Raw genomic sequence first — 14,956 nt, forward strand, 5'->3', positions numbered from 1 at the left:
TTCGCCTACCAATGGTATGAGAGGAACACGGCGATCACTCTCAATCAAACAACATTTACTAGCCAATCAGAATTAAAATGGGGCAGGTCTTGGTTGCCGGAGTGGAGACGTCACGTGACGTTAGCAAGGAGGGAAGCTTTTAAGTCCATCATGACAAATATGACATACACAAATTGGAGACTGTGACATAAAGATCGATAACGTTGTGTTGTTTCGGCAAATCATCTAATCAGACCTCCGCTTCTGCGCACGCTAACTGCAATTGAGAGATCAAGGATCGATTTCTAAAGCGTCTAAATCATTTTCAAACTTTTTCACAGCTCATTGCACCTATCTCACAGAGTTAAGTCATAAACATGGTCGTTTTTGTCTGAAGTGAGCGTAAAAAGTTGAGAAAGAAAACTGATCAGCCTAATATTCCTTCTATTCTATGTGGTTGATATGACTCAAGAGAAGCACTCACTGCTGACTCCGTAACCTTTGTGGCTTTAATAGGAATTTATATTGTTTTCGTTTCACAGTTTGTAGTGCAAAATTTGCCAGTAGGAGTTTAAAAATGGAAAATAAAAATAAATCTGCCCCCACTAATTATTATAAAAAAACCGAACTCAAAAAGGTGATCACTTTTGCTTTTTTGAGGGCTCATTTATGCTAACCTGCTTTGACCAACTGTGATCTCATTACTATGTGTTGTGGATGTGACTTGTGCCATATCATCACCGTTAATACCTATGAAACTAACGATTAAATTACTACTAGAGCACAAAATAGTTTAGTAGAGTACAAAATTAATCATAGATCTGGTCAATTTATTTTGCTCTCAAAATGCCACCTTCAATAGGCCAAAAAATTTGAGCCTTATTTGTTTTCTTTTTAAAAAGTAGGATTTTTATTTTGATGAATAGGTTGAATTTGGTATGTTAAGCTATGTTTTTACATACCATAACTGCATAAAACTATGGTTTTGTGGGTTATAATTATGCCCCCACTTCTTTCGAGTCATTCTGTGGTCCATACACACATGGCATACCATCAACGTCTGTCTGAGACGCTCAAAAACGGCATGTTACAAGTTAGCTTCAAGGGAAATAATGGTTAAACAATGTTCTTTTTTGTTTGACAAATAACCCTGCGTATGTGACCATGTCTACTCTAGCAACCCCTCAGAAAGAAAGTTCAGGCTCAGGATTTTTTTGCTTTAACCCCTGTACACTGGTAGTCAAAAGTGCCCCAGAACTGTTTGCTTTCATACATTCTTCAAAGTATCGTCTTTTGTGTTAAACGGAACCAAAAAAAACATAAGTAATTTTTCCTACTGTGGTAGTCAATGGGGTCCAATAACTGTTCGGTTACAAGCATTCTTCCAAATATCTTTCTCTGTGTTCATCAGAACAAAGACATTTATACAGATTTGGAACAACTCGAAGGTGAGTAAATGATGACAGAATTTTCATTTTGGGTCGAACTATCCCTTTAAAGGGATAGGTCACCCCATTAAAAAAAAAAGATCTCATCCCCCATTGCCATAGTAGGGAAAATAAATACTATGGGAGTCAATAAGGGATGAGATCTGTTTGGTTGCTGACATTCTTCCAAATATCTTCCTTTGTGTTTAGCAGAACAAATAAATGTATACAGGTTTGGAACAACCTGTGGGTGAGTAAATGAAGACAGAATTTTCGTCTTTGGGTGAACTATTCCTTTAACAGAGGATTGTGTTTGCAGTTAAAAGGTTGTGGCTTTGATTCCCAGGAAACACACATTGATCAAATATATAGCTTGAATACACTTTAAGTCACTTTGGATACAAACTAAATGCTTAAGTATAATGTACGGGTTCTCTAAATTCTGTGTTTGTTTCAGGGCACCCCTGGTCCTCGAGGACCCCCTGGAGCAGACGGACCTCCTGGACCTCCTGTAAGATCACAGTCTTTCTTCAATCTGTGATTTTAATGTTGACTGTTTTTTTCAACATCATCATTTTTAATGTGATCTGATTCATTATGTAAAACAAAACATTTTATCTTAGCATGATTTACCAGCTATTGGTGTTCATTCATTTTTAAGTTGTTTATTGTTTGTTTTATCTCACAGGGCCCTCCCGGACCCCAAGGTTTGCCCGGAGTGTCTGGCGAGAACGGACAAAGGGTAAAGCCTTTCTTTTTCAATTGTAAAACTTTCACCTGTGCATCTTCAATGGAGACATTCTAGAATGTAATCCATAGTTACCGTAGCGACGGGAAACTGCACATCTCAGTGCGGTCTGGTCATCATTTGGTGTTTTTAAGTGTACTGTGGGAAGTGGGGAAGTGGGGACCTGGGAAGTGGGGACCTGACAAGAGCTGAGATGATAGAGCTGGATAAAGAAGGACGCGGTCTCTTGACATGTCTTCACCACAAAACTTCAAATGCTATTAGATTATTAATGATAATCTTAAACTATAACTTATTTTATTATTAAGTTTATTTATTTTATTTAGCCTTGTTGTGCAAGTTCTCTGGAGCTTGTGCAGAGGCAGCAGCTTTTGCCAGAGGGGAACTGGAATCCCCTGGTTGGGCCTGGGTTCTCCTGAGGTTTTTTTTCTCGATTAGAGTTTTGGGTTCCTCGCCACCGTTTGCATACTGTTTTTGCACTATCTGCCTGACCGGGGGGGCTGCTTTAGAATCTTAAAGTTTTACTTAATTAATATTGCATATAGGAATTTATAGTCTGTTATATTTGACCTGTGCTTCTCTCTCCTTTATCCTAAATGTGTGCTCTCACTGAGCGTGTGTGTGTGTGTGTGTGTGTGCATACTTGTCTGTGTACGTGTGTGTGTGTGTGTTGTGTGTGTGTGCGTGCGCATCCGTGTGTGTGTGTGTGTGTCTATGTCTATGTGTGTTAGTACGTGTGCATATTGTGTGTGTGGAGTGTTTTGTATGTGGGTATGTCTGTCTTCTGTGTTTTCAACCTTTTCTTGTTTTTGCAGGTACAACTTTAATTATTTTGCTTATAGTCAATATGTCTCATGTACAGCTGCTTTGTAACAATGAAAATTGTAAAAGCGCTTTATAAATAAAGTTGAGTTGAGTTGAGTACTGTGGTGTCGAATTAAAGCGAGGGTCGCATTAAGACAAAAGAAAGGAAATATTCAAAGCCAGACTGCATCATGAAAAAGTTTTCACACTCCTTTGTGAGCACTCTTGCTTGCAGAATAAAACTAATATTGGCACATAAAAACAGCTCCAAAATATAAAAAAGGAAAATAAACACACACGCACGACGTTTCTGTAGATTACAAGATTAGTTATTATTAGCCTCGTGTGATTTTGAAATGGTGTGATTTCTGTACGATGATCAACATCCTGCTAACGTTCATGTTATATTGCAGCAAAGAAAAATCCAGGTTTAGTAGAGGAGGACGGAAGGATAAAGAATTGTAGATGTTCTTCAGGTTCCTGATTTATCAACAGTGCGTAGAAAAGGTTAAATATTTTGTCCTACGAATGAAATTTAGAATGTGTCTAAGTACAAAAAATCCTTATTTATCAAACGCGCGTATATGGTTGTTGCACACACCAGTAAGTAATCGTTGTTGATAAATCCCACATGTTCTTAAGCGCCATGCTCGCGTTCATGGTCATTTGCATTCGGAAACGCCCCAATGAGAGCCGTATGTGGTGACGAAACCTCCCTTTATAAATCACGTGACTGTACTCTGTGCTCTCACTAAACAGATCACAGCGGTCTTTGAAAACGCATTCTTTGCGCAATGCATATTTTGCTCAATTTGCTAATTTCAGAATTATTTATAGGAGATTTATTTTGCATACATTAAAATGTTCAGAAAAGAAACCGGATTTGCAGTTCTTTTTTGGTGAAATTGCAATGTTATTATGATTTGGTAAAGCGATGCACAGTAGTAATAGAAAAGCAATAAGATGTCAACATTTTTTATTTATATAATTTTTATCATAATGATTAATATGCAAACCTCTTTTTGTTATTTTTCAGTTTGTTTGAATGTTTTTTCTTCTATTTATTTTTTCATATATTGTTCTGTTAAGTGTGTCTTATGCATCGTGCTTTCAATTAAAGAAGGTTTTCCAAGTCATCAGTAGGCAAACGTGATAAATGATGATGAAATGGCAGCAGACAAACTCTGCAGGTGGTGCTTGAGTGAGCTTTAAATGACGCTCAATTACATTTGTCCTCTTTCTCCTTTATAAATCTTTATCGCTGCTGGATTTTAGTCATCTGGTTTTCTCTGCCCTGTGTATCCGCAGCAGGGAATGTTCAAGATGTTTTGGATTTTCTGAACATGCAGTAGTTATTCTCCACATAACACGTGTAATACCATTCATTATATATATTGTACAGTATATATTATATTTTATATCCAGTTTATTGATAATTGTTATCATTGCATATCTTGAAGAGAATATAGAACATGTTCCCTAATGAATTTCTAAGAAATGTTCTCTGAAACAGTAGATATAAAGCATAGGCTATTTCCACCGATGTCCATGTGAGGGCGGTGTACTTATGTATTTCCAATGGCTGTTTTGGGGATTGGGGCAGAGGTGGACGTTACTCTCAAGTGCATTTTTAAACATCTGTGCTTTTACTTTAGAAAAAGTTTATCTATCAAACTTTTTACTCCACTGCATTTCAAAAATCAATGTTGTGTTTTTACATTTTAATGTGTGCATGCTCAAATGTAGTATTTTTACTTTTTTTAAGTAGGAAAGTGCTGTATTTTGTATGTACTTAAATTCTGTGTTAAAGGTTATTCTTTTTTTTAATATTATTTTTATGTTATGAATAATAACAGACAAGTGATAACAGAAATTAGGACGGATCTATACCATTTTACTACTTTGGTGTAGTGAGACCACTGTAGAGTAAAACCACAAACCAGGCATCAAAATGCTGCACTAAAATATAAACAAATATAGTTAACTGGTAAACCTGACACAGACGAAGGAGACAGCTTGAAAAAGCACTAATCTTTTCCATATCATTACTTGATTATTAAACAAGTGTATACTTGGCCTCACATCACTTTCACTAGCTTGGAGATATTAACCTGATAATCCACAATCACTTTTTTCTTTAGGGTAAGAAAGGAGATGCAGGTTTGCCAGGAGTCGATGGGCTTCCTGGAACACTTGTAAGTACCACACACTTGACCACCCATAATTCATATTCAAACAGAACATACATACACTCATTTGATCTATTCAAACTCTGCACGTCAGTCACAATTTACAAGAAAGAAATGCTTGTTTGCTGGTTCTGGTGTGTTTATTTACATTTGGGGATAGACTTGATGGAGCAAGCCAGGGTTGCGGTCAGATTTAAAGTAATGTTAGTGACCTCTAGTGGTGGACTAAGGAACCACAAGGGGAATTACAAATATAATGTAATAAAAAAAATCTCTTTTCCATTTTAAGATGTTTATTTGGAACCCATTTAAAATGGTAAATGTTTTGTTTTGTTTCAGGGACCTCAGGGGCCTTCTGGACCTCCTGGCAGCCCGGGACAAGCAGGGTCTGCCGTGAGTTCACACAGACTAGATTTTAAAAAAGTTGTTTATTAACGTCTGAAACGTTGTGCAAATTGAAGTGGAGAAGTGTTGTCAGCTATGTATTGTTCTGACAGGGCTTACCTGGTGAAACTGGAAAGGCAGGGAAACCAGGAGAACCGGTAAGTCACTGTGGTTTTACACTGAGATACTGTACACATACTTGAATCTGGTGCCCTAAATTGTAATAGTAGCAATTACTACTGTCTTACTACTACTTAATAGTAATGAAAAAATAAAATATTATACTTTTTTTAGGGCCTTCCAGGAAGTGATGGATTAGATGGCATCCCTGGAAATGATGGCGAGAGGGTTAGAGCTCTTTTAATAAAGGAAACTGTGAACTTGGTTCTTTGAGCAGAACTTCACCATTATACACCAGTACAAGGACCGGATGTGATTTTGAACGTCACGTGTGTGTTATCGTAGGGCAGTTTGTTTTAACTCGTGTATTATTTCTGTTTAGGGACAAAGAGGAGAACCTGGACAGGATGGTTTTCCTGGCAAACCAGGACCGAAGGTGGTTTGGCTTAAGATCTGAAAGCTTATTTATTAAAAATAAACGTAAATACATGCACAACGTATAGATACTCTAGTCTGTAAATACACACATTTTAAGGATGAAATCCCTGCAGTTTTATACATAAGGCCCTTGGCCGGCCAGCTAAACTCACATTTTCTTCAAAAACGTAAAAATAGCATCATCTTTAAGAAGCGTCGAGGTGATTTTATTTAATCGATTCTGTACAGAATGTAAACATATAGTTCTGTGATATTTTTGACCCTTATGTTTAAAACAAACAATGGGTTTCGGCCACCGATGCTTTTTCTGTTTATCTCAGGGAGATGAAGGTCCTCCAGGACCACAAGGACCTGCAAGTGAACGGGTGAGAAAATTGAAACCTAAATCGATCTTGACAAAGTCTTTACAAAAAGGCAAACAACACAACAATTTATTTTGTGTTTTTTTGTCTCAGGGAGAGCCCGGTGTAGCCGGCCAAGCAGGCCCAGTGGGACCCAAAGGAGAGCGAGGAGGCCAGGTAAGTCCTGTTGAGTAGTGCACGAGTCAGATAAGAGAACCAAATCAACAAATATAGATCAATAGCGCAAGAGAATCCACCCCGCCGGTCGAGTCACTCTTTAATCTCTGTTATAGGGAGAAAGAGGAAGAGATGGACCAACTGGGTCCAATGGAGAAAAAGGAGACAAGGTGGGAAAATGAGCAACAACGATTTTCTGTAACTAGTCAAAACTGCGGAGATCTTTAAATCGTAATTGAAAATGTTTTATTTGTTTGTCTTGAAAGGTTCACGTGTAATAGGCTACATTTAGTAGTTTAGTTGTTATTTTATTCAATAAAAACATAAGAAAAAAGTATTTGCAGACACACACAAAAATATGTATTTTCAACTGGAAATATTATTCTTTTAATAATTTGTTAGATATTAGATGTTAGATACAGTATCACTTAAAAAGCAAACAGTCGCATCACAAGATCTTCCACGTGTTAGTGCTTTTTCAAAGATGAATCCGCCGTTGACGCTTTCCTGAGGCCATGAAGTCTTTAATGATTATTATCATAACCTTTTCTTTCTTTTATACAGGGTGACATTGGGCCCAGGGGACCACCGGGAGCTCCAGGGAATGTGAGTGCAGCTGATCACAGATGTCAATATATCTGTATTTTATACATGTGAACACACACATTTATAAAAGGGTCTCACACTCCTGGTAAATGAGTGTAGTGTTCGTTTTTTTTAATTCCTTAACGATTCAGGTGAAAGTGATACACTCTCTTTTACTGAATCTTTGATGTGTCTGTATTCAATCGAGGTGGCCGATGTGATTCCTGAACCAGGCGAACCGGTGAGTCACGAGTTTTGCTTCTGTCTAGTTTATCATTGCATAACTGAAACAAACCGACGCCTCCCCAGTACTTTCTGAAACACTGTCATCATTCCCTTGAACGAACAATACCCTCCATTTCTCTTTAGGGCAGACCTGGGGAAAAGGGAGAGAAAGGAGACCAAGGAAAACCAGGCGAGATGGTAAGACTTCAATGTGCAAATCCGGACAATTTATTCTGTACCTCATGAAGAAATTCCTGCAGGTTTTATTACACACCACAAGGAGGCAGTAGTGGACGTCTTGTCTTGTGTGCTGTCGTGTACTTCAGAGTTGACATAGGCCGTTTCTCAATTCCGCGAACGCAAAGATCGGACTTGTGTGGCTATGGCAAGCCGAATTAGCTTTTAATCATTCTCAGGATATGCATTTTTGATATCAACAATTCAATTTTTACTAGTAAAAATTATAATTCTTGATATCAACAATGGAATTTCTACTAGTAACAATTACTATTTTTGATATCAACAATTCAATTTTTACTAGTAAAAATGTGAATTCTTGATATCAGCAATCACGTCTTCGCTCGCAGAAATGTGTATTCTTCATATCTGTAATTGCATTTTTACTAGTTAAATGTCACAATAGACTGCCATTCAAATTCAATTTCAGATATCAATAATTCATTTCTTACATGTTAAAAATCTTATTTCAAATATCAGAAATGCAATTTTTACTAGTAAAAACATAATTTTTGATATCAAGAATTCAATTTTTACTAGTTGAAATCCTCATTCTTGATATCTGTAAATGAATTTTAACATGTTGCATTTGGTATTTCTGATATCAGGAAATGCATTTCAGATGTCATTAAATCTGAGAGTAATTGTAGATATCTAAAATGGCTTTCTTACTAGTAACAATCACATTGTTGATATCAAGAATTAACATTGTCACTAGTGAAAATGTAATTCTTGATATCATAAATTGGCATTTTTACATGTAGCAATTCAATTGTTGATATCAAGAATAGACATTATCACTAGTAACCACACAATTGTTGATATCAAAAATTATGTTTTTTACTAGTAAGAATTGCATTTCTGATATCTGAAATAAGATTTTTAACGTGTAAGAAATGAATTGTTGATATCTGAAATTGAATTTGAATGGCAGCCTATTGTGATATTTAACTAGTAAAAATGCAATTACAGATATCAAGAATTACGTTTTTTACTAGTTGAAATTCAATTGTTGATATCAAGAATTCACATTTTTACTAGTGAAAATTTCATTACTGATATCAAAAACAGCAATTGTTACTAGTAGAAATTCCATTCTTGATATCAAGAATTATAATTTTTACTAGTAAAAATTGAATTGTTGATATCAAAAATTCATATCCTGAGATCGATTAAAAGCTAATTCGGCTTGCCATAGGTGGCAGCCTCGGAAAAACTAACTTGGATGGGCGCGCCGCAGTGACTTCTGGGACTTCAAGCGGGTTCCGTACGTGCGCAAGGCCTTGATATCCTGGATATCTAGAACACATCCGGGTACTTTAGTGCGTTCTCTGTTCGTGAGTATTGGAACGGACTTCGACGGTTATTGATGACGTAGAGCGAGAACACGAGGACACAAGACCGCTGAAGAACGCATATTGAGAAACGGCCATAGTGTGTAACTTTAGGTAACTGTCAGCGTTGCATTCACAATGGAAATGATTTAAATGAAGTAATGTCAAAGTACATCCCTTGAAAACCCTACGCACATTATCACAGCAGACGTGACGGCTTCATTCAACATTGTGTGAAGACGCATTAATAAACTTCAAGGTCACGACATCATGATTCTAGGAAGCTGTCTGAAATATTACACTACAGTAGCGGTTCTCAGTCGCGCAGCCAAACACCATCACTGTCAGAGAGCAGAATACTCAAAGAGATGCAGTAACATGGGATGGGTTTTACTCTGAAGTGCGGTGTCAAATCTGGGACCCATAGCTGCTGAACCATAGAGGAACAAACTAAGAGTCCAGTCCTGGGATGTTGACTGTAATGTGGGTTTGATTGTTATTACTTTTTTCTTACTTACCTTTAATAGGTGAAGTAGTTTCTGCGCATGACACATCATGTAATGGAATATATACACAGCCACGGTAAAAATTAAGAGGCCTTTTTAAAATTATTTTCAGTTTTTCTGAATGTACTATTTATAGGTACGCGTTTAGGTCAACTTTCTGTGAACTACTAACAATATTTCTCCCTAGTTTGAAATACACATACACAATGAAACTGGAGAAACGTGTAAATAACAGAAAAGATGCTCTGTATTTTGTCAGACCTCAAATACCGCAAAGAAAACAAGTTCATATTATTCACTTTTAAGCAATACAACAGTCATATTTCTACATGTATTTAGGAAAAGTTCAAAAGTCATTTTTATGGGATGATCTTGATTTTTATCACAGTTTTCTTGCTGTTGGATGACTTTGTCACTCCTGAGGTTTGATTTAGTTGAAATTCAACAGACACTGGACTGGAATGACCACAATACATCTAGAAATGATGGTTAAATGAATGGTCTCCTATTTTTGTCCGCAGCTGTATGTACATTCTACTGGTCAAAAGTGAAATGAGTCAAATGATTCTCGTTTCCTTAAATGGTTTTGATCTGAAGGTGAATGCTTAAATGTCTGATATTCATTTCGTATACAAAAATCAAGCACTTTTTTTCATAAAGTAAATTTTAGTTGTCTTTTATCTCAGAAAAAAGCTAATTGATAAAATGCCAAAATAACACTTTTTTTGCCAATTCTAGAAACAAGGTGACTTAAAAACTGAAGATGCTTAAATATGACAGTCTTTAAATCTGATTTTTCAGGGTAAAAGAGGGCTTCCTGGAGAGCAAGGATTCACAGGACCGCCAGGACTTTCGGTAAACCACATATCCTCTCCGTGCTACACTTTAAACTGGATATCAGAAATATTTTATTTTTCAAAGAAACAGACATCTCAGTAGTAACAATAGTTCTCAAGGACCTCCAATGATCAGCTGATGGATGTTAGTTTAATCCGCTTGTGTGACGTCAGGCACCACTGCTTCGGGGTCCAAACGCTCTGCCATAAGCAAACAACAAAAAATGCTCATGTACACTCGCACGTTTTGTGAAACTCAACCACAACGCTAACCTTTATCTCTGTAACGAAATGCCAGATGACCAGAAAGCGATTAATTTTATAACATATTGACATTGATTTCCATGAGCCTGGAGTACACCGGAAGTTTGTAAATATGTTTGAACTTTGGATAAAAGCATAAATGTAATGTATGTATTCTAATGTATGTATTCTTCAGGGGCCTAAAGGTGATGCGGGTGATAAAGGGGAACCCGGGAGAAATGGAGACCCAGTGAGTTTTTCACCTGTTGATAAATGTTTTTGTAGATCTTTCTCATTGTCACTCCTTTATTCGTCACTGTCTTTGTAGGGTCCACCAGGATTGACGGGCTCTCAGGGTCCCTCTGGGCTGCCAGGCAACGTGGTACATTCCAAAACCCATCTTTGTATTTGCATAAATGACTTTTTTCTGGGTCCAAAATGTTTATTACTTTTCAAGTACAGTGAAATTTAAATTATGGTCAATATGTCCCATGATGCATTTCGTCTATATTGACATAGCAGGGGAAGTATTAAGCATTATTTTATCCACCTGGATTCTTCCCTTCTTAAACATATACTTGCTCATAAAAATGGTTTGATGGATTCACAAAAGGCAACAATGTAAAGTAAAGATGTTAGTAAAACATGGCGTGTTTTCCAGGGCATTCCAGGCAGTATTGGTCCACCTGGTATTGCTGGACAGAGAGGGGAGAAGGTGAGAAAATTACACTCATTGATGACAAAACGGTTTATCAAGGGACTGAAACTGATTTTGCTTTTTTTTGAAAACCCCTCGTTGTGCACATTTTATAGTTCATCTCTTCCATTTCCTATAACTGGGGCTCATAGATATATTCTTATTTTGCATTGTAATATCTTTATCTCAACAGGGTGATGGAGGCAAAGACGGCCCCCCTGGACCACATGGTCCAATCGGTGCGCCCGGTTTAAGAGGAGAAATCGGTTTACCAGGAAAGAGCAAAGAAGGACCGAAGGTAAAACATTCATCCTGTAATTCATCACTATGATAAAGACGACTATATTTCAAATCAGTGCCGATCACATCCGACATTGTCAATGTTCTTATTTAAATCATTTTAATTTAATTTACTACTTTTAAAAGAAAAACTGTGTTTAGGATGACCGTCCATAATCCCTGATATTTGAACAACTAGCATTAAAAAATAATTGTTATATATAAATTGTTTTACAGTTTACCGCCATCTAAGTGTAAAATGAAGTTAAACGTTTAATAATGGTCATATAGCGTGCACATATTGTGCCGTGGAGAAGTGTTAATGATGTTTACACTAAATGCTCGTTATATTGTGCTGATTGTGGTTAAAAGCCCTGAAACATGTGGAGAATGAAAGCAGCTCACATTAACTTAATGAGTCAGTGGGCCGACGGCTGCAGGTGTGATGGAGAACTGTGTTTGTTTTATAGAAACGCACAAGAGTATCATACAGCTGCATTATGTTTCCAGACACACACACACATGCATGTCTGAGCTCATTGTAGAGGATGCTTGCTGTAGGCCCAGAGTTGCTCACGGTTGTCTGCTTTAAAAGATGATTTATTTGTCTGTGGTACTTTATAATTGTTTTTATGAAATGTTTACATACAACTTTAAGGTAATGTTGAATCACTTTCAAAGTTTAGTTCATCCCAAAAAAATGTGTTTAGACCACCATAGAAAACCATCAGGGGTTTGAGTGGCATCAGGTCGAGTACATTTTTAAAATTTCTCTTTTTTTAAAACAATTATTTACGATGGGTTAAAATTATATGTATATTATAAAAACAGATTATATTGCGTTTCACTGTATTGTAATTGTTTTCCCGGCAAAAAAAGTATTTATGAATTTAGAACAATACATTTTATCATACAAAAAGTAAATACATTTCTTGATGTTTAACAAAAATGTTTTTTTTTTGCAAAATATGTCGTAAATTCAAGTTTTAAAGTTATGTAGTTTGTTTAAGTGTGCTATTAGTATACTTTTTTAAAATTAAAAATAATAAAAGTATCCTTTCAGTCTACTTCATATGTACTGCTTAGAAAAGCGCAGTTGTAGAATTGTTTTCACACTACAGCGCTTAAAAAATACATAAAATTATTCAAAATAGCATGAAGGTTTACGATGGTGTTACACTTTACTATACTGATATTATACTTCAAAGTGCAGGTTTATACACTAAAAATTTGCCCCAGTAGTATCCTAATAGTTTTCTAACACGTATACTAATATAAGTACTAAAAACATACTAAAATATACTTAAATTTACACAAACTTGACTTATTTACGAAGTATATAGTAAATGAACTTGAAATGTAATTATTTTTTGTAAGGAGAGGTAGAAATCAGTGGTTTGAATTTGAGTCTTAGAGAGAAGAAATGACAGAAGGATCAAACGAAAATGGAGAAAGTAGCAGCACAACAGTAATTGATGCTTCTGTAATGACAGGGTGACACGGGACCCCCGGGTCCAGCTGGACCTCCAGGACTGAAGGTAGGAAATGAAAGATCGTTTCTGTTTTATTTTAAATTCTCTTGTAAATCCCAGTCTTTCATCAGCATTATCTGCTGTCTCTGGGCGATTCTTAGTTATGAGCAGGTGTGTGTTCCCCACGGGCGAAACGCTGAATAGCTGCATTTTATTTATGTGATGGTTTTACTGAAATTTCAGACCGCCATAAAAGCGCAAAAGTGTTCCAGAAAAAGTGCCAGCTGTGTATTCGCCTGCCACTGTGCTGTTTTCATGACTACATCAGTAGGAACTGTATCATAAAACGGATTTCAGTGTGTCCTGGCATGGTTAAATTTTACTTGATGCATTTTTTAAGGGTTTGCCCGGTCCACCGGGAATGCAGGGAATGCCGGGAGCCAGAGGACCACCAGGAGATGGGACCACCGGACCCCCAGTATGAAGAAATACACATGCAAACACTAATTATATTAGCAAAAATATATCATTATTTCCATGATATAAACTCCAAACCTACCTAAAGCAAACCATGATAAGGTTTTTATTGTACACCTGACGTGTTTTATGTTGTGGTCTTCACAAAAAAGCAAAACAAGTGCACACACACACTCACATTTGTTTATTCCAAAGCTGTTTTCTATTGTGTGTGTTTTTCAGGGTCCTCCTGGTTCTCCAGGGCCTACCGGAGCTGCGGTAACCAATCTTTAAAAATGAATATCTGTATTAATATCAATATCAAGATGTGACAGACGCTGACGATAAACCCTTAAGTGATATGCTGTGTTTCATATGTAGGGTTTGAGAGGACCTCCGGGTGTGACCGGACCACAGGGTCCCGCTGGACACAACGTAAGATTGAATAATATAGTGTCGTTTTTCTGTGATTTCGTTTCATTTTGAAATTTTGTTTTATTCTTTTTTCTCCTGCGGCGGGAACATTGGGTCAGATTTGTGCGTGAAAACGAACGCTTTCACGAACAAATCATGATTCACAAAAACGTTCGTCCTAAAGAGAAAAGATAGGAAAAGTTGAAAGCACACGTACGCAAAAATCACCAGTCTCTTTCTTTCCTTCTCTCTCTCTTTCTCTCTCTAAGACAAAATGACAAAATGCATGTTTTATCTTAGGATAATAGTTAGATATTTAAAATAATATTAAGGAAAAGTTAGGCGGAAAGTCCTAATATGGAGATGGACTGGGTGTGTTTTATGCAAATGACTAAACTCGTGCGCGCTAATTTAGAATACTCCAAATTCACTAACATTAGGACGAGGTCAAGAACAAATTCATGTGCTTACGCACGTATTGTGAATTAGGCGGAAAGTTTTCATGAGAGGTGCGTATAAATACGAAAAATCTACGCAATTATTAGCTAATGAGACCCACTGTTTGAATGACTGATGTGCTTGTTTGTGTGTGTTTTTTTCACAGGGTTTGCCCGGAAGACCTGGAGAAAAGGGTTCTCCTGGAGAACAGGTGAGTGACAGCTGTCAATCATTTGAATACGGCTCGGTTGACAGTCTGATAAGTTTTCAGTGAGGTGTAAGATGTTTAAACGACTCTTTTCTTTTTACATTTTTAGGGAAAAGCTGCGGATCTTTCCGATCTAAACCTGAAGGTAACATCCGTCCATTTTTCATCCATCTATTTATTCCTCCATCTTTCCTTCATCCGTCCATCATTCTTTCCTCCATCTCAATATCTGTCCACCCATCGTCCATCTCCCATCATCTCTTCATTTATTTAAAACCGCTTCTCTCTCTTCCAGGACATATGTCGAGATTGTCCTCCAGGACCGGCTGGACCTCCGGGTATCCCAGGAGCACCGGGAGAAAAAGGTCATACTGGACCACCTGGTAAAAACGGTCAAGACGGTTATCAGGTGAGACGGC

General features: G+C 37.0%; 1 protein-coding gene across 5 annotated transcripts in view; it reads left to right on the top strand.

The window, feature by feature from the left end:
* The window catches only part of col22a1 (collagen, type XXII, alpha 1), a 49,007-nt gene that overhangs the window by 27,628 nt on the left and 6,423 nt on the right, over nt 1-14,956 (top strand). For all 5 annotated transcript variants that reach the window (XM_057354533.1, XM_057354534.1, XM_057354536.1 and 2 more), the window contains 25 exons: nt 1,864-1,917; nt 2,095-2,148; nt 5,100-5,153; nt 5,487-5,540; nt 5,645-5,689; nt 5,826-5,879; nt 6,034-6,087; nt 6,410-6,454; nt 6,545-6,607; nt 6,724-6,777; nt 7,172-7,213; nt 7,401-7,433; nt 7,562-7,615; nt 10,296-10,349; nt 10,770-10,823; nt 10,902-10,955; nt 11,235-11,288; nt 11,464-11,568; nt 13,043-13,087; nt 13,422-13,499; nt 13,721-13,756; nt 13,859-13,912; nt 14,496-14,540; nt 14,647-14,682; nt 14,833-14,946. In XM_057354533.1, the coding sequence (XP_057210516.1) occupies nt 1,864-1,917; nt 2,095-2,148; nt 5,100-5,153; nt 5,487-5,540; nt 5,645-5,689; nt 5,826-5,879; nt 6,034-6,087; nt 6,410-6,454; nt 6,545-6,607; nt 6,724-6,777; nt 7,172-7,213; nt 7,401-7,433; nt 7,562-7,615; nt 10,296-10,349; nt 10,770-10,823; nt 10,902-10,955; nt 11,235-11,288; nt 11,464-11,568; nt 13,043-13,087; nt 13,422-13,499; nt 13,721-13,756; nt 13,859-13,912; nt 14,496-14,540; nt 14,647-14,682; nt 14,833-14,946 (1,389 nt within the window). The remainder of the gene's footprint in view (nt 1-1,863; nt 1,918-2,094; nt 2,149-5,099; nt 5,154-5,486; nt 5,541-5,644; nt 5,690-5,825; nt 5,880-6,033; nt 6,088-6,409; nt 6,455-6,544; nt 6,608-6,723; nt 6,778-7,171; nt 7,214-7,400; nt 7,434-7,561; nt 7,616-10,295; nt 10,350-10,769; nt 10,824-10,901; nt 10,956-11,234; nt 11,289-11,463; nt 11,569-13,042; nt 13,088-13,421; nt 13,500-13,720; nt 13,757-13,858; nt 13,913-14,495; nt 14,541-14,646; nt 14,683-14,832; nt 14,947-14,956) is intronic.

The sequence above is a fragment of the Triplophysa rosa genome, linkage group LG16 (assembly GCF_024868665.1).
Source record: "Triplophysa rosa linkage group LG16, Trosa_1v2, whole genome shotgun sequence".
Classification (NCBI taxonomy): Eukaryota; Metazoa; Chordata; class Actinopteri; order Cypriniformes; family Nemacheilidae; genus Triplophysa; species Triplophysa rosa.